Source organism: Prunus mume, linkage group LG1, assembly GCF_029339155.1.
Source record: "Prunus mume cultivar Tortuosa linkage group LG1, ASM2933915v1, whole genome shotgun sequence".
NCBI lineage: Eukaryota > Viridiplantae > Streptophyta > Magnoliopsida > Rosales > Rosaceae > Prunus > Prunus mume.
In genome coordinates, this window is record NC_142698.1 from 11395435 (window position 1) to 11415829 (window position 20395).

Consider the following 20395-nt stretch of genomic DNA (forward strand, 5'->3'; position numbering starts at 1 on the left):
TTATTTTAAATAAAAGCTAAAATCCTGAAAATATATGAAAAATAACTAAAAATTTGATTATTAATCATCACCTATGTCGTCATCATAAAATTAAAATCTAAGGAATGGCAAGGGAAGGGGGAAAACTTCCTCATTTCTTTGGGCATACAATTTCAGATAACCATAAGCAATGCTATGTCATTTTCAAGTGCAATTACCAAAACAAGGGCGAAACTAAAACAAGGAAACAAGGAAACAAAGATTACCTAATAAAGAATGAAAAAACAAAACAAAACTTGAAGATAGAGATTGAGAGAATGTAAAAACCAAGGGATATTAGATGGATATTGTTGAACTTGGATGGCGGCACTGCAACCCATTAAATTTGAACAAAGCCCATCCAGTCAATCTGCTGGGTCAAGGAGGATTTTAAATGGGCCCTCTTCTTGGGCTGTCCATACAATTTGAATGTGGATGGCAACTACAAAACCAATTCTTGGAAGATCACTGCTGGTGGCTTGTTAAGGGACTCTAATCTAATGGTGCTTGGATTTGTGGTAGAGGTGTCAAATGGGCCGGGCCGGGCCGGCTTATCCCATTTAAATTCGTGTTTTAACGTTTTCGTGTTGGGCCGGGTCGGCCTATTTAATTTATTGGGCGGTGCCGTGTCCAGCCCATTTAGTAAAATCAATTAATCCCCGCCTGGCCCAAAGCCCATGTCCATATTGAAGCAGGCCAGCAGAGCTCGTGCCTTGCCCGTGCTCATGCCATACTCGGGCCCAAGAACCAATCCATTTAATTTGAATTTTTTTTCACTTGATTTTTTTTTCCACTAGATAATTCAAATTATAAACCTTAAAAATATAATTAGAGGCAAGAAATGATGAACTATTTGAAAACATTAATCAATCAAACATCCAAACAATATGAAATGTCGAATGGCAAAAAGTGTCCAACTCCACAACATCCACTTCAACTTTTCATCTTTAAACAACTTATTATTTTATATGTTAAAAAATGTATTGCCTTGATTATAAGATAAGCATATACGTCATATGTACTGATTAGATATCAAGTCCAATGTTGTTTAATTAATTTGTAGTTGATATGTTTAATTAATTAAGAACCCAAATAATTTCCCTAAAATGAAAGACATCAAATATATATTTATGATTGAAAAAAAAATATATATGAACAATGACATTAGATATCAAATTATTGCATTTTGACTTTTGAGAAAGAAAAAAAATGTTAAGTGGGCCGTGCTTGAAGCGTGCCGGGCCAAGCCCGGCCCATTTTGATCGGCCAAGCCGCCCATTAATATTCGTGCTCGTGTCGTGCCGTGCCTCATTTAAATGGACTGGGCTCTTGCCGTGCTTTGGGCCTGCCCATCCCATTTGACACCTTCTTTGCTAATATTGGAACTGGAAATATTGTGGAGGCTGAGTTATGGAGTCCTTTTAGAGTTGCAAATGGCTTAGGCAAACGGAACTAGGTTCCTTGATGTTGAATGCGACTCTTTATCCTGTGTTTCTCTAATTACTAAGGCTTCTGAACAAGCTCACCTTTTTTTTGGCCTGATTGAAGATTGCAAATAATCATACTCACAACCAAATGGAATCAACAACTAGTGTGTGATTCTCTCAAATGATGATCTCCACCCAAACAAAGGAGAGAGCTTTCTATCTTGAACCAAATGGTGGCTACCAACAACTCTAAACTCCCTTCACCACTTGTTGCAAATAAATCACTTTCATTAGTAATCATATTTTAATTATTATTTCTGTAGTCAATAATTAGTTTTAAATATTTAATTAACTTCATAAATTATTATTTGATAAATAGTAATAAGTTATTTTAATATTAATTATTCACTAAGTAAATAATAATAAAAAGATAGTAGGCTTATGGATAGGGTTCGAGGCTTGAGAAAGGTTTTGGAACAAGTTTGGAAGCTAGGATTTTTGGTTCGAGACTTGGATTTGCTCAAACTAATTTTGTATATAATAATTAATTAATAATAATTAAGTAATTTCTTAAATCAGTAAAATATTTAAATATTCTCTAATAGATCAATAATTCAAACGTAATTACTAATTAAAGGAATTAAAAAAGGAAGAAGTAAAGAAAGTAATTTTATATCCTGTTTAAAGCGTATAGCCGGGCGGCTATACGGCTTAAATATTTCACTTATAATAGTATAGCCGTACGGCTGTACCCATAAAATATCTATTTTCGGGTATAGCCGTGCGGCCTGACGTTTAAAATATTTGTTCAAAGAGTATAGACGGCCGGCTATACGATTATCTATATTGATCTATATACGGCTTAAATATTTCACTTATAACAGTATAGCCGTACGGCTTTACCCATAAAATATCTATTTTCGGGTATAGCCGTGCGGCCTGACGTTTAAAATATTTGTTCAAAGAGTATAGACGGCCGGCTATACGATTATCTATATTGATCTATAGCCGCCCGGCTGTACTGTCATTAGTAATTAACTAATATCTTAGCCTTATTTAATCACTTTCATTAGTAATTATATATTAACTATTATTTCTGTAGTGAATAATTAGTTTTAAATATTTTAATTAACTTCATAAATTATATTACTTGATAAATAGTAATTAAAAAATTCCCTTTTTTTAAAATAATTTTTTAAATATTAATTATTCACTAAGTAAATAATAATTACAAGATAGTGGGCTTGTGGATAGGATTCAAGGCTCGAAAAAGGTTTTGGAACAACTTCAGAAGCTAGGGTTTTGGTTTGCGACTTGAATTTGTTCAAACTAATTTTGTATATAATTAAGTAATTTATTAAATCACTAAAATATTTAAATATTCTCTAATGAATCAATAATTAAAACATAATTACTAATTAAAGGAATTTAAAAAATACTAAGATACTACTTACTACATATATTAAATTAAAGAAGTTCACTAAATAAAAAAGTAAAGAAACTAATTTTATATTCTGTTTCAAGAGTATAGCCGGGCGGCTATAAGGCTAAAATATTCTACTTATAGCATAGCGTTAGGCTTTACTAATAAAATTATCTATTTTGGGGTATAGCCGTCCGGCTTGACTGATAAAATTTCTATTTATGGAGTATAGCCGGCCGGCTTCACGTTTAAAATGTTTACTTAAAGAGTAGCTGCGCGGCCAAAAAAGTTCTAACATAAAAACCACAAGCAAGGGCGAAACTACATACAAGGCTACCTTGGGATGTAGCCCATGTAGCTTTATGAAGAAAAAACAAAGAACTTATATAGCCCATCAACTTCCTTCCCACTTGTTGGGGCTATCGTTTTATTGTCTTCTTGGTGGTTTCCCACTATTTCTATGAAGACATCTTTTCATACCCAACAAAAAATAAAAAAAATCCAACACATTAATTGGGAAATATTATTTTTTCTGAAGTCTGTTTGTATTTAGCAGAGAATATATTTGAAGAAGTTGGTCCCTTGTAAGGAACCTGTTTAGTATGTTTAAGAAGTACCCTAGTCGCAGTCCTTAAAAGAACTAGATATATGTGAAACTTATTTATTTTTAAAATATAATATTAAATAATATGATATTTGATATTTTGAATGAAGTTAAATTTGACATAAACTTTCAAATTAGTACACAAACCATAAAATTCAAAGTTAACATCTTGTATTTGACATATGCGTTGAAGATGCTCTATCAAGAAAATTTCCCTTTTTGACATGTTTTCAATGTCCCTGCCTAAGGAGTTAAAAAATGGATGGTGATTGGGCTTGGTGGAGGAAGGAAGGTGGTGCATTAATGGTGGGACGAGCAGTTTGGTGAAACCTCATTAGGGAGGGAGGTTGGTCTTTCACCCCTCAAAACACATTTGACAAAAAGAAAAGCTTTTATTAAGAATTAGCCTAACTTCTAGTGTTTGGTAAGGGCATTGACATGTTTGGGAAGAAAGGTCAAGCCAATAAAATCAGTTACAATCTCATTGACACCCCTAATTTGGTCTAATTAATTAGATCTTACAATCAGTTACATAATCAAAAACAGAATAACCAAAATGAACATTGAATAATAAATTAGTTGGGAATAGGTCTGCATTCACAACACAAAAGAGGGAAATATTAATTTTGTAATTCCTTATATACAACATGCAAACTAAAATTTGGTTACCAATTTTCAATACTATAAACTAGTTTTTTTCTTTTTCTTTTGTTGATAGATAATATATCATGCATTGTATTGGCAATATTATCTTTTTGACGTTTCTTGAGAATTTGATAAAGTTATTTCCCTATGCATGATCTTGCCCTATACTGTAATCTAGTTGTATTTTGAAAGATAAGCTTACCATTTACTGGAATATATGTATATATATATATATATATTAATACAAGTGATACTCGGGATTGGGAATCGAACCTATAATCTTGTGTGCTGAAATAAATACTCTTAACTATTTGAGTTACAAAATCCCCTTCCTTATTTATTGGAAGTTTAAATTTGGTAAAAGTAGGTGACAATTCACAAATGGCGAAAGAAAGGAAGGTAAAAGCAATTTTACCTTTGAGATACAAAGGATTTAGCCAGATACTACGGAAGAGGCAAAGTAAATAGCATTTTTCGCAAGAGACAAAAATGTTAATCGTAGACTCATAGGTGCAATCTTCCCATCTTTTTATAAGTGTCAGTGTCAATCTCAAAATCCAGTTAATAGTCAAAATTATTTTTCCAAAAAATTATTGGGAAAGTCACTAATTATGCATAATATAGGAGTTTAAGGGACAGTTTGACATTGCTGTATTATGAAAATAATCGTTGTAAGATTTGTTGTAAGATAAATCAATTGTGAGATAAAGTATTTTGGCTTTTGGTAAACTTTTTGTTAAAAGTGTTATTGGAAAATATTCTTGCATAATCACAAAATAAAAACACCTTATCAGCTGCTTTCCTTTATAACTTCTCTCACAACAATTTTTAACAATAAGTAATTTTCTTATAGTTTACTAAACGGATTGAGCTTCCCAAATTTTTTTAAAAATCACTTATCACCCAAATAACCAATGCCAAAAGGGTACTAAGTTATATAATAATAAAAAATCATATATAAAACAGATTTTAGAAACACACCCAAAGCTTATTTACAATATAACAAAGAGACTTTTAACTTCTTATAAATTACAAAATTTTCATCGATTTCTTAAAACAATCAAAACCCCAAAATCTCATTTTTAAAAAATAAAAAATACTTAATAGGGTATCAAAGTAATTTAATAATCAAAATTAAATTCAATAGAGTAAACTGTCATTTTTTGGGTTTGTTTATATAAATTAAATTATGTAGAATTTATCTGTACATTTTATCTCAAAATTATTCATATTTGATTATAACAGTCATATTATCACGTGGTGTTGTTGTTACTATGACACTTCTATTTATATATGAATACAGTATAAAATATGTGAATCATGCCGTCTATAAATAGTAACACGAACGATGTAAATCAAACATATACATTGTGAAATTTGTTTATATGTGCAATATAAATCAGAAGCAAAGCCTTAAATTTTGATCAGATCGATCATTGAACCTGAGCTTTATGATCCAGTGGGGTCCTCTTCCCCAAGAGTCCCAGTCCTCTGTAGAGCCAACCTAGGTGGTTTTGCAGATCGAACACGTCTGCTGCCATTATATTTGCTTTTCTTTTTTCTTCTGCAGTTCGGTGTTCAACCATAATATGCCTTTCATTTTCTTCACCATCTTAAGTACGCATCCCTCTTCATCACCACCACTATCTCAACGTTGACATAGAATCTACACTATATTATAAGCACCCAGCAGCACCCTTTCTTCCTCTAATTTCCTCTGCACACCCAACTATTGGCTCTGAAATTTCCAGCTTCCATAATTCTATTTATTTAATTTTAATTTTAATATTTTTTTTTCTTGGGTTTCTTGGTATTGGATTGGGCGATCGAGATCTTTGCGTTTGTCAGTTTGTCACATCCCTTTGATTCTTGACGTGCGTTGGTGAACGTTAAAGGGTCAGAGACCATTAACTGGGTGTGCAGAGTAAAAGGCCTTCCCTAATAATAGGGGACCCCCAAAACCTCAGCCTCCACGTCACCTTCTGTCACCGTACCCCCTCTATTCATATTTAGAGCTCCATAGAGCATAAGCATACCCTTCATTAAAGTTTCATTTTGCACCTTAAACACCCAAAAACAGAGCAACCCAACAAAAAACAGAGCAAATCAACGAAAGGGTTCTTATAAATTTGGAGTCTTGAGATCACATTCGAGATGGGTAATTGCCAAGCGGCGGAGGCGGCGACGGTGCTGATTCAGCACCCGGGAGGCAACAAGGTCGAGAGAATTTACTGGTCTGTGAGCGCCCATGAGGTCATGACTTCCAACCCAGGCCACTACGTGGCTCTTCTCATCGCCTCTCCCACCATGAAGTCTGAGAATGGGGCCTCTGTGAAGCAGCTCAAGCTTCTCAGACCAGACGACACTCTGCTTATTGGACAGGTTTATCGCCTCATCAGTTTCGAAGGTCAATGTTTATCGCCACGCTTTTTATTTGCCTCTTGCTTTGTTTAGGACGAAATGTTTTTAAAAAGAAATTTCTCTCTTTTGTTATATGTATACAGATGTGTTGAAGGAGTTTGCGGCTAAAAAATCTGTGAAGCTGGGGAAATTGCTGAAGGATACAGGCGGCCCTGGCCTGGAAATGAGGATGAAAGACTTGGGTGGTCCGAATCCAAATCCAAATTTGAAGTCCGAGAACCACAACTCCATCAAGGTAACCATGCAAAACTTTACAATTTTTTGTTTAAAATAATCTAATTTATGTCGCACTCATTGCTCTGACTCTGAGTAACAAATCTAACCTACGTCTATAAAAAATTACACTTTTGAAGACCCTATAATTATTGTTTAATCATATGAGCTCATAATACTCATTTGGGAAGTTTTGGTGATTCAAAATTTGATGTCATAAACTCATATAATATGAAGCTCGGATATCAAGCATTTTGTAGGACTTTGTTTGTGGTTGGTTTATAGGGCATATTGTAGACCCTAGCTTGTGGTTGGTTTGTAGGGCATCTTCTTTTTATTTGTCATTTCAACTCATCAAAGCATCTTTTCAATCCAAAGGGTTTTACAGAAGGTCAGAGATGTTGAGTTTTCTGAAGTTCCGACTGGTGAATTAAGTAAATTATCGTCTGTAATTCGAAGAATCTGATCTTACTTTAAACCCACGGATCTCAAGGCGTGTGGGTTTTTTTGGTAACACGTTTTATTTTTGTCAGAAACTTTCTCAGGATAGAAATATATGTAAGAATCTTTAGTTTTTGCAACAGCTATATATATAACGCTTCAAAAATATGGAAAAAATACGGTGACGTGATATAACTTGTTTATGTATCAAAATGTGAATTATGAATAGCAAGAAAATTTTCCATGCCAGACTGCATTGTTAGGGTATTAGCCATTAGGAATTTTATGTTGCCATATTTGACAATAAGGAATGGTGGCCACCACTATGTACGATGCTACTAACAATGCAATGAATTTAAAGTGCATAACATGTGGGCCAGAAAAGAAAAAAAAAAGCTACACGTTTTCAGTTTGTAAAAGTTCTTTTTCTTGTTTTGTTTTAGGGTTGGTTTCTAAGGGCACGTACAATTATTGGCATGGCCTTTGTCATGAACTCACCTTTTGATTTGCGAAATTTCCACTTGATTATTCATACATTTGAATATTTTTTGGTGGGGCTGGGAATTCACTTACCCTTTACCAATACTGGCACTGATTGAAGTAGTTATCAACTCCTAACCACATGACCAAATTATGCTTTTCTTAGAACACACTGTTTAATATTTTAGTTAGACGTACTTCTAGGTAAGACGTACTTCTAGGTAAACAGGTTTAGTTGGGTTGGGTGACCTTCAAAACTTGCTTAACATTATATTAATGAAACAGAAAGTTGTCATTAACAAGGACATATACACATCTAATGTTTTTTAAATTTATTTTATCTACATCCTGTTTAATGCGTTGAGAAAATTTTATTTCTACTTAACTTTATTCAACTTTGATATCAAATAGACATAATGCTTTGAGAAAGTTGTCAAACTATTGTTAATAACTTTTGGATTTATCCCAAATTATCTATATTAGGGTAGAAAACCATCATTTAGAGCTTGAACTTGAGTTTTCAACTCTTATAATCGAACCTCTTCAGAATTTTTGTTTGTATGAATTGTCATTGTCTCATGGTGCGTGCGTGCGTGTAAATATTGCACATGCTCAAATATCTCCTTTACTTATCATTTTCAATTATTTTTTTTGGCAGATGGAGCGTGTGAGAAGCAATGGTGGCAGCAGTAGCACAAGCAGCAGCTTCAGAAATGTGGCAAGGAATCATGGAGGTGGAGGTGGAGGTGGAGGTGGTGGTGTTGGGGGGCAATGGAGGCCAGCCTTGCAGAGCATTGCAGAGATTGGAACTTGAAATATATATACGCACCACATGTACGATCATGAATCATGATCTCATCAGAGCCCTTGATTTCTCTGCATGTCAATCTCTCTCCCACCAATAAATTCGAAAAACCATCAGAGCAGCGCAGCAGCTCTTTTCAGTACCTTCATATTCTCTTTTGCTTTTTTAGACAATAGGCCTTTGCTAGCTATAGTCCGATAGGGTTCCAGTGTTTGATGTATGTAACTCGTTCAACTTGGACACGTATACGACTCTTGCAGATTAGATTAACCCTTTGCTTTAACTGTAATTAGCTGCAAGTCATGCACTTCATTTCCATTTTGTTAGGTTAATTAACTTCGGTTTTTCACCATCGTAGGTAGGTCCGCCAAACAACATAAGTTTAGTAAGAGAATATTAACACGCTAGATGGTTGAAATTGCTGCAGTAGTAGCACTGGTCCTGATCTTACAAACTGATTAATTGATGAATTAAATGGATTGGATGGGGTGCTGCAGTTTCAAAAGGAAGTGTGTTTAACAAGCAAGTTTTTGAAAGACTTGCTTCAAAGACTTGCATTGGCATTTACTTCCCCATACTGCACTGCATGCAACTGCAAAGGCTGATGGCCGGATGCAGAAGAGCTTTAATTTGCATTATTATGTGATGTATTGGGTTCAATAATCTCATCCACAGCCAGAGTATCCTACCAGCATTTCTCGCAAATGCATGAAGTCATTTTTGCTTTCTTGGACGTTCTTAATTATTTTCTGTGTGATTTATGGCTCTACAGTGCAACTGTTCCATGGTGACAAGACGGCATAGACTTATAGATATAAAGATTGAATTATAAAGATTGAATTTTACTGTGAGCCATTCAACTGGTACATGTAAAAATATTTAAAAATATTTGATGAAGAATACATTATTCTATTAGGGTTGTGGTCAAATGAGTCGAATGTGCCTTTTACAGTGCACTACAAAACAAAGAACTGCCAATAGGTTTTATTTTTTTCCTAGTGCTCCGTCCACTAACTTCCTCTTTGCAAAAAGGTGTACAATTAGCAAGCTCATGGTTCTTTGATTGAATCATTGAACAACGATTCAATTCTCCTTGTCAACTGTTGTTGATGCACATGCACGCCCATCTTAAATTACATCTTTATTCTTTAAAACTCAATAGAAATATGTAAAGAGTTTGTAGATTAAGTAATTAAGAGCAGTTATCTTTGCATTTGAGGTATTGTCTTCGAATCTTTCATTCCCAAATATCTCTTGTATAAAAGAAAAAAACTTAGTACAAACTTTGTTCTTTATAGTTGCAAATTTTCTTCTTTCGGTTACTTGGTTGGTGGTAGCATGGACTAAAATATTATTATCATTTATATCGAGAAAATATTGATGTCGACAATTTATCAAAGAGCACACACGCAAAGGGGGTTTCGAACCCTTGCCATTCAACTTCTCCGACGCCTTAACCACCATTTTGTTGATGTTTTTGTGTTAATAAGCTAAACTATTTATATTTATAGTCTTTTTTCGAGTTGTTTTTTAAATAATTAGATTTTTAGGTGAGCATATGACCTTTCCTTTTCAACTACTCACCACATTTTCACAAAGTACTCTTACTCTACACATAGAGATGATGAAGATAGTGAAAATTTTGAACCTCATAGGAACTCTATGTGGTACTAAGTCACTCATATATCTTACCATGCAATGTGTACAGTGTAAAATGTTGTAGCAAATCATTATAAATAAATGATTATGACATATTTAATCCTTTTTCATTAATTACTACATATTTAATACATTCGCAGTGTTTTTCAGCTCACTATATAATCAACTTAAATCAATTAAACCCAACATGCAACGCATTTCCTTCCATTTTTTTTGTGTGTGATAAACTAATAGATAATTGACTAAATAAACATCTTCCAAAGTTTCAATAAAAATTTCCAAGTTTTTATTCAATTTTTACCGATATCGATAGTTTCTTGATATTTCCATCAAAATTTCTGTGTTTTTGGACCACTGATATTTCCAAAATAATTGATATTTTAGACATTGGGTGGTAGTAAATGCCAAGACAACTATTGAACTATCATTCTTTTATTTACACATGGAAATTGGTTCATGTCAATTTCGAAATTCTGACTATTGTCAAAATCCCAAATTTATTTCCCTCGTTCAAATGCACCGTTATTTATTTATTTATAATTTGGCCAGAAGAAAGGAACTATCATTCTAGGGCTTATCATATTTCTTCACATTCCATTTACTGCAGCCTGGGCTTCAAGCGGGATTTAATCCAAATTCCAATTGTTAAATCCGGCCCTTAAAGACTATATATATATATAACAAAGCCCAGCCTGCTAATATCAAACACGTCTCAGCCACGGCTCACTAGCGTCGGTTGGGCCCAATATAAAAGAAAAGATTCTATCCGTTTCAAAATAGCAAACTCCCTTCTTGCCAACGGAATTTCAACGCGCGCCTTTTCCCCCATCTTCTTCTCTGTTACTCGGAACAACCAAGAAACCATGGCTTCTGCTGAACCGGGTCGGATTTTCGCCTGCGTTCTCTGGCTCCTGTTCTTCTTACTCCCGTTTTTGTCCTCTGTGGAACCATCCAGTGAGCTTTCTTTAGGTACTTTTTTTTCCATTAATCTTCACATTTTATTGCGCTTATCCACACTATGAAGTTATAAAATCTAGGGCTTTTATTACTATAAACAGAAATTTGAAACCCTGAAATTAATGTTTTGTTTTTAATGTTTGTGTTGTTAAGCTGCTGAGCTTACTGAGGAAAAAGAAGAAAGTTGAAATTTTGAATCTTTTGCTACGAATTTGCCAAGAATACGAACTCAAAATATAGGTTTTCCATGTAAAATGGGAGGAGACTCGTTTATTTGGTTACTTAATTTTTCTTAAGAATCAAGACAATGGGAAATTTCAAATTTTGGTTTGGTGTTGCATTTTCCTTGTGGCAACGGAAGTATTTTCTGATTTTCTGAATATAAATTTTTGGGATTTCTTACATATTACTATATATTTTGGTTTAAGATACCAAGTATTTTTGTTTTGCTTACTACTTCCATGGGATCTTGTGTGTGTGTGTGTGTAATGCTTGATTATATCAGTTTATTCTTTCTGATACCACTGCTACATTATAGGTGTCGAATGTATTAAAGTGGGATTTTCTTTTCGGAACCAAAATGTGCCTCCTAGATGAAAGCTTTTGGTAGGACTCAAGATCCCACATTGGAAAAATAACCTGTCCTAGGGTGGTTTAAGAGCTCTTGGGCACCCTTCCTTTACAAGCCGGTTTTAGGGGCAAGTTCTACCCATGGGCTCTTAACAGATTTGCTGGACATCTTATGGAGATTAGTTCCTTTAGGCAGATGTCAATGACCTATTTCATGTTGACTGATAAGTTTTACACTTTGGGTACTCATACCCCTTTCTTATGTTTTTCGTTTGCAGTTGCTGCCGAGTCTGCTAGGTTACAATTATCTCATGGCATGCCAGTAAAAAATTCTCCTGGTTCCAAGCCTGGCACTTTAGTGTTGTGTGAAAGAGTTCATATCCGTGGATTGTCAAGGCTTAAATATCTTGGAAAGTTTGCCAACACTGCGAAGCTGAAGATATCAGCAACAAATTCAAGCATTCGCATACCGGCCATTGAGGTTTGTCTCCACAGGTGAGTCATCAATATTGTGGGCCTTATAAGTTGTTAATACTAATTGCTTGTCATGCATTGTGCATGCAGGACTTATTTAACTGAATGGATATGATAATGTCAACGTCTCTGAATTTTGTTCTGTTATAATGAAACATTTTATCATACTGTTAGATTTATGATTGTCAAGTGCATATGCTTGGTAGAGTTTCTTGTGTGCTTTATAGTGTATATTTCCAGTTATGGCATTGTTAAAATTATAGTGAAAGTTTACAAGTGCCTTATTTTATTTCATTACAAATGTATTTTGAACTTCTATTTTCATATTCTGACCAGAATGCATCAGCTATCAACCGAGAATTTTGTTTCTCGTAATGTAATCCCCAGCTTGGAATAAAGATTTAGTTTTGATAGAAAACAGAAACAGTGAAGAATACAGTACCAGTGCATTTATTTTTTACATAAGAAATTTTTTAATATTTTGTTGCAGAAATACATCTCTGGGGATAGGGATGTGCCCTCACAGCCAGTGGGAGAAGGTTGCCAAGGGCTCCTGGTCTGGGTCCATGTCACCCTTTGAGGACAAACTCTTAGATATACGGACAGCTGGTTCATCGTTAGAGAGCTTTGAGGTGTCCATTGAAGAAGGTAACTCTTCTTAGTCTAATAACATATAACTTTACCTCTTACTCTAATCCTTACATTTAGTGATCATTTCACTAATGTTATATTTTGCAGAATTTTTTAGGTATCGCCTAATATTTTTGATATTGGGCATAATCATTATGAGCTTGGCGTCCCTCCTGAGCAAATCATTAGTATTTTATTACAGCAGTGGAATGGCAATAGGGGTGGTCCTTGTCATCTTGATTGTACTTTTTCAGGTAATGTAATCTTCTTTTCCAGTACTAATCATGTCATGTTTATTTTATGTACCATTTTAAAGCTACCTATGTAATCCGCATCCTTGATAAGATTGCTATATGTCCAAGGAAGTCCGTAGAGTCATCCAAGAAGATATAACTGATTAGCAGACTTTTTTCTTTTCTTTTCTTTTTTTTTTTTTTTTTTTTTCTGGTTGTTTGCAGGGGATGAAACTTCTCCCAACTGGTCGGAAGAACTCTCTTGCAATTTTTGTGTACTCGTCTTTGGTATGTATCAAATACAAAGCTCAGTTATTTGCCTTTCTCTGTTTTTCATTTACATGATTATGATCCATGTAATTCTTACAATTTATCAGGTTGGTTTGGGATCTTTTCTCCTCCGCTACATACCTGGGTTATTGCGTTCAGTACTCACCGAGATCGGAGTTAGTGAAGACATGTATAATCCTGTAAGTGATCTTGAATTATTCTGATAGTTGCCCTGGTATGTCCACCATAAAGCAAAATGCCTTTGTAATTTTCCATCCAGATTATTCGATTACATATCTTGGTCATGTTTTGCTGAAAGCCTTTATTATATTTGAAATTATTTGTGATTTCTGTTTTGCTACTTGTGGGAAGCTACCACATTGGTCATTTCTTTATTTTCATCTTCTGGAATTGTTGAGTTAGCTGGTTTACTTGGCCAAATATAGTGATTAATTATTGTTTTTTGTTGCAAGTTTTAACAACCATAACAATCGAGGGCACTATGGAAACTTCAGTTGATTACCCAATGAAGCTGGCCTTAGAGGTTGTTTTTATTTAAAATTAAGTTATTGTAGGTAGTTTCAAGTTGCTTTATTGAAAAAAGAAGGTAGTTTTAAGTGATCTGCCTGGAATAATCAATAAACAGCCATCTATTAGGGGAAACAAATTCTCTCGTATCTGCATGGACTTCGGCATAAAGTTGCATATGCTCTAATAAGATATAAACCGGTAAACATCGTTTCCCAACAAAGTATGAATTGTTAAATATCTCTCTCTAATAAAATATGAACACTTTGATATGCTTTTTGGTTTTGATGTACTCTGTATTCTCTTTCAGGTAAGATGTGCTTATAATTCTGCACTACTCCATTACTCTTACCATCTTGGATTTTAGTTTTATTCAGGTGTGTACTAATTGATGCCAAATCAAAATTCAAGTTTTTGAATGGCATGATACCTCGGAGGCTTAGAAGCACACTGTCGTTTTTTACATGTGTCATCTGATATTAGTTATTCTTGTTCTTGCTTTTGCTATATTACGGTTTTCATCTTGCATCTGAGGTTTTAGTCACTTGAGGTGTGTAATGGTTGATGGATCAGAAAAAGAGGTTATTGATTCTCAAGATACGCCTGAAGGGTCATTGATGCTAGTTATTGTTCTTGTTGCTTTTATTATATTTAGGTTATATGTTTTGTATGTGGGACTCGCATATCTTTTTCTTTGGGTAAATTACTTTATGAATAGACTTTACATTCTTCATTCACATGATACCCTGGAGTTGACCTTTGTATCATATGAATGATTTAAGAGATCTTGCTGCACCTTATTTTATTTTTGTTGCGACCCAAACACTAAGGATTATGCAGTAACTGTTGGGGTAATACTTTGGAAATGTTTTAAATGTTTTGCAGTTGGCTATATTTCTTCTGGCTTTTGTTTTTCTGGCTGGAGCATGGTTGGGCTTCTGGGCAGTCCGCAAACTGGTTCTGACAGAAGATGGATCAATTGATATAATGACATCTCAGTTTGTTTATTGGTCCATCCAAATTGTGGGTGCTCTTATGACTTTTCAGGTATGTTGTATCAGCCTACACTTCAATTATTGTCTATCAAAATTTCAATAGCAGTGAACATGTAAATGTCTCATTTTCTAGAAAGTGATTTTTTTTATATCCCTTTGCTTTCAGAGTTCTGCTGATCACCTTCTGGCAGCGGAAGCTACAGTATTTGGATTCTTAGCATCGGTAATATTGAAGAAAATCTTTAGATGGAGATTCCTCCGTCGTGTGTACAGGTATCTGTCTTTCCCGTTCTGGAGCTTAGTCATGGCCTTCCATTACTATGATCTGCCATCATTTCCTTCGTCAATATCTACAATGTAAGTAACCACCAAACTATTCCTTTGTCATTATCGACAATCTAAGTAAACACTTACTTCGGAGTTGTCTCCAGATGCCAATAATGCTTAAAGCGCGAATAGGTACAAGTGTGGGTGTTATAACAAAAATGGATACTCATTTCTCATTGTTCTAGTAATCAAAAGGATAATATATAACTTGTGGATGTTATACATGCTTGTAATGATCTTTTGAATTCTCCAAACTTGTATCACATGATCTACAGTTTCATAATTCATGCATGTTTCTTAACTTTCTTTCGATTTTTTGTGATTTTATTTGGCCATTCATGATATGTACGAAATGTTCCTGCAGGAAATTGTCGAAATCACCCAGAAAGAACAGCAGAAGATTGGAGATTCCTGATTCTCCACCTTCTCCGCCTTCTCCACTGTCAGATTCGGGGTTATTTGCCTCTACCTTCCACACCACACCTGAAAGGAGAAAATTCTCAAAAGAAGAGTGGGAAATGTTCACCGCAGAGACGACAAAGCAAGCCTTGCAAGAACTTGCTTCTTCTCCTGATTTTCACAGATGGTGCTCCTCAAATGTAGAAAGAATCAGTGTAGGCCCCCGGAGCACGAGAAAAGTTGCTGATCAACCGCGCCGTTGGTGGCTTCTTTAGTGGTGCTAGGCAAGCAGCTGACAACATTTCCTTCGCAATGTGGGCATGGGCAAAGTTAAGTTGGAAAGAAGCCGAGATGCGTGTTTGGACATAGTCTGGAAAGAAGAAGCAGGAACAACTGTGATGTTGTAAATTCCATAGTTTTGTGCGGTTCATTATTTTTGAGCAACCTGTAGGCTGTATGGAACAAATCGTTGTTTAAGTTAACAGTAGGCTGATTTTTTGGCTCTCTCTCGCAATGATGTAACCCGGAAATCTAAAATTTTCAATTTGTCGTATTACTTGTACAATTTATTTTGTGATTAACATTCAAAAAATTAAATTATATATATTTCTTTTTCTGTGGGATTAAATGCTGTCTGTTTCTCATTTGCAGTTCTTAATGGGAACTGAGTTACTTGTCAAGCGCCAACGTTGATACGAAGTGTTTTTGTCAAACTTTTTTGTTTTTAGATAAAAATGTTTTCTTAATGAAGAGAATTACGAAAATATCTTCTGTGAATATCAACACCCTATCGAGATAAGGGTGTATATGTCTATCATTTTTTTGAAAATTACAATTAAAAATGAAACTATTTCCTAAAAATCTTATAACTGTATAAACAAATTTTAATATTAAAATAGGAAAAGAACATATATGCATCTATAAACAATCTATTTTCCATCTTGACCAAAAAAATCTATTTTCCTCCGCATCAAAAAAATAATAATCTATTTTCCATCTTGACAAAAAAAAACAATCTATTTTCCTCCGCATCAAAAAAATAATAATATATTTTCCTATATTTTCGTTTTGGTTATGATAGAGGGATCCGAATCATCTGTTCTGATTTTCTTTGCTTTACTTTTGTTCTTCACACGCCACTTATTAAAATTTAATTTAATGAACTTAAAAGTTGACATATTATTCTTCAAGCAAAAACCCAATTTACTCCTAATTAAAAGAGAAAAAACAACATCATGACGTCAAACTTAATGTCCTATCCCTTTCTTCTTCTTTTTTCTTCCTTCTTCTTGTCACACGTTTTCTTCCTATCTATAATCACAATCCATTCTGGTTTTTCCTTCTTTCTTCCCGCCACACGTTTTCTTGTTGTTTATAATCACAATCCATTTTGGTTGTTACAACGTTTGCTTAGTGGTGGAGTTTGTTTACTCCTTAAACTTGTACGCTATTTTCAATTTGCACTCTCAAATCTTTCTTTTTTTTTCTAGAAAATTAGGTACATGAACTAATTTTTATTGCCAATTCCCCCTATCGTCTAAATCAACACCATCTCATTCAATAATCCGTCAAATCATTAAAAAAAAATTGAAAAAAATTAGAGAAAAAGAGAACAAAAATAAAAAAGAAAAAAATTCCTTGGGACCCACCCTGCGGTTTTCTTCCCCTCCCATTCCTCGTGATCATCACTCTTCACTCCTTCCCCCATTCCCCCATGACCACCACCTGCAAACTCCAGCCCCAAACGAACCCAGAACCCACAGATTGCTTCTTCCTCAATATCTCCGACGCATACTTGTAGGCTCCTTAAGCAATATCCATGTCCATCAGTTTCTGAAGCACCATTTCCAATGTTGTAATCACCCAACTCAAGCATTTTAAGGAAATCTATTTCTGATTAAACCCATTTTAAGCAATCAAAAACCCAACTCGTGAAACCTAACTGTAGTAATATACCACCGCATCTATCAACCAAACTGTTTAAATCTTGAAATGTGGTGGATGGCCTGATAAATGTAAGGAACAAAACAAATAACAAAATATTTTTAAGTTGACCAAATAATTTTCATCTTCTGTAAGCTTGGAAACAAAGAACAAGCTAAGCAGCAGACAAATCAAATCCATATCACCAGATTTCTTCTCCCTCCCCCCTTTCTGTTTTTTCACCCCATCCCCCGCGTAATCAATTGTAATTTGTCACACCAAAAACAAAAACATCAATTGCATAGTCAAAATAATGATCCAAAAAACTAGTTCTGATCCCAAATCTTAGCCGTTTTCCTTGACCTCGGTATTTCTTTTGCTCCTCTCTCTGCCCCCCACCCCAGAACCCCAGCCCGCAACCACCCATTTTCTTCTCCCCCATGACCACCACCGCAAGCCGCTCTCCACTCTCCACCCCAAACCCATCCCCCCCACCAACAGACCTTCCTCGCCTCCCTTTTTTCCCTTCTCTAACTCTCTCTCTCCCCTCCAACCCCCTTCTCTCTCCCGCATTCGGGCTCCAAGAGATGAAGTGGATGGGCCCCGGTTTATTAAAAAGGATTTTATTTTATTTTATTTATAATATATTTTTTTAAACAAATAAAAAAAACTAATTTACCCTCACATTTAACGCAAATTGAATAAAATGTGCTGATTTAGAAAAGAGGGAGAAATTGACAATGAAAATTAGTTCGTGTAGCCACTACGTTTCAAGACCTGGATATTGGGATTGTTTTGTAAGGTCTATTGACTGATGAGTTATGGTTATTTTCCCGAATCAATGGATATGGAATATTTATATATTTTTTTATTTTGATAGAGGAAAGAGAAGGGATTGTGATTACAGAATTTTTGGAGAAACGGCAAGAAGAAGACGTGCTAAGGTAAGACGGTAGGAAAAAGAAAAAAAAAAGAAAAAGAAAGGGAGAATGTTAAGTTTGATGTTAGTTGGGTTGGGGTATTGTTTTTCTTTTTTTAATTAGGAGTAATTTTTTGGTTTTTGTTTGAAGAATGATGTGTTAACTTTTAAGCCCCTTAAATTAAATGTTAAAGAGGTGGTATGTGGAAGACAAAAGTCAAGCAGATTATGGTAGAGAAAATCAGAGCAGAGAATCCGAGTCCATGATAAAGACCACAATTGACTTTTGAAAATGAGTTACTTGAGTGTGAGATAAATGCAAAGAATTTCTATGTAATGAGAATATCATGCAAAGAATTTGTATATAATGGGAATATCATTGTTTTGCTATTCTGACCAATTACATTCCCGCTATGGGGAAAAATTATCACATACATGATGAAACATTGGAAATAACAAAATAGGTCTATTCCCACAAAATAGAAGTTTTTCTCCTTTATGACCGAAGCTATTCTATTTGTTTTCATTAATATTATCCTACTCTCTGTTTATGTGGAGGAAAATAATTTGAAATTTAGCTAAAAGTCAGAAATTGAAAAGGAGAAATTGATATTTCCATTTTTTGGCAACTTAACGTAAAACTCGGGGGTCTTTCGATATAGGTCCAAATTTGAGTTTGCACTATGAATGCAGTTCATCTCTCTTTTGACGTAGAATTGGATCAATTGACTCAACAAGCCAGCCAACTATGCAAAGCCTTGGCCACTGTTTTTAAAACATTTACACATGTTGCCATTGTACAATCAATTCTCTAAATTGTATTAATTACTGCAATCAATAAATTAATATCACATTTCTATTATTAATCTCAATTTATCAAACGCTTTCAACCAGTGAATACCTTATGGCGAGGTATGTATGTCTTTGGGTGGTTTGATTTACCTGCTTTGCAAGTTTGTGTATACCTCCTTCATAGGTAATTTCATATCATATATCTCCTCCATAGGTAATTAACATTCAAATGTATACCTCCTCCACAGATAAATAGCATTCATATGTATACCTCCTCCATAGGTAATTTACCTATCCATACCTAATTAACATTCATGTATATTCCTAGTTCATAGATAATTATACATCCTCCATAGAATTGTAAGAAGAAAAAGAAGGAAGAAGAAAGAAGAAGATGAACAAGATGAAGAAGGAAGATTATAGAAAATCTATTTATTTATTTATTTTTTGTATCAGAGCATGTTTATGAGATTTTCAAAATTAAAATGGATAGACAAGAAAATATTGTATAAATTCAAATTATAATTAACTAAAAGTTCAAATATAGTAATTATTGGCCTAAAATTAATTTCTTACCCGTTTGTGAATTGCAATCAGAATCAATAGTTGTATTAATTAGCTAATTATTATGATATAAATTAGTCTTTCCCGATTTAAATCATAAGGGCATAATTGGAACATGAAAATAAATTTATATGATACATCATAAAATTAGAAAATGAATGTAATTCTATGTGGCATTGAAGTTGGAGGACTTGGATTACTAACAATACGTGTGTGGATTGCACCCAAATTCTATCATAAGAATTAGACTTATACCGAATTATTTATTAAACTTATTAAATGACTCACAAAAAAAAACTGTGGAATATGGGGACCGAGAGTTCTGAGTTTAATTTATGCTAAAAAAGACATCATTTTGCAATTTATATTGACATACATAATAAATCCAAACACTTTAAATTATTAATTGTAAGAAATTTAAACTATAAATATCCAAATTTCGTAATTTAAGAATTCTATACAATTTTCAATTCATCCATTCTTATCTTCCATTATTTTCTTCATTAAAAAAATTTCCCATTTTCGTATAGATTAACACCAAACAAGAATCTTTTATCTTATAACAAGAAACCCCTAATTTTTCTGATACAACCAGTGTAAAAGGACTCAGTCGAGTTGTTGTTGTTGTTAGGTTTATTTATTTATTATAGACTCTAGAGTATTAACACTAGTCAATAG

At 34.2% G+C, this 20395-nt stretch overlaps 2 protein-coding genes across 8 annotated transcripts; both read left to right on the forward strand.

Moving 5' to 3' along the window:
• Positions 1-5571: 5571 nt before the first annotated feature.
• LOC148921028 (uncharacterized) lies at positions 5572-8747 on the forward strand. Its single transcript, XM_089043464.1, has 3 exons — positions 5572-6524; positions 6622-6773; positions 8331-8747. The coding sequence occupies exons 1-3, from the start codon at positions 6272-6274 to the stop codon at positions 8484-8486; spliced, it is 561 nt and encodes a 186-aa protein (XP_088899590.1). The 5' UTR covers positions 5572-6271; the 3' UTR covers positions 8487-8747.
• A 2175-nt stretch (positions 8748-10922) lies between these two features.
• On the forward strand, positions 10923-16147 carry LOC148921029 (transmembrane protein (DUF2215)). 7 transcript variants are annotated; one of them, XM_089044143.1, is made up of 10 exons: positions 10954-11105; positions 11632-11699; positions 11942-12158; positions 12628-12785; positions 12876-13021; positions 13226-13288; positions 13378-13470; positions 14684-14845; positions 14960-15150; positions 15485-16147. In XM_089044143.1, exons 2-10 carry the CDS (start codon positions 11687-11689, stop codon positions 15792-15794), a joined length of 1353 nt encoding a protein of 450 aa, XP_088900269.1. In that variant the 5' UTR covers positions 10954-11105; positions 11632-11686; the 3' UTR covers positions 15795-16147. The 7 variants fall into 7 exon arrangements, with proteins under 7 accessions (XP_088900265.1, XP_088900268.1, XP_088900266.1 ...); XM_089044144.1 differs by having other exon boundaries at positions 11025-11105; positions 11632-11791; XM_089044139.1 differs by lacking the exon at positions 11632-11699 and having other exon boundaries at positions 10923-11105.
• Positions 16148-20395: the final 4248 nt, after the last annotated feature.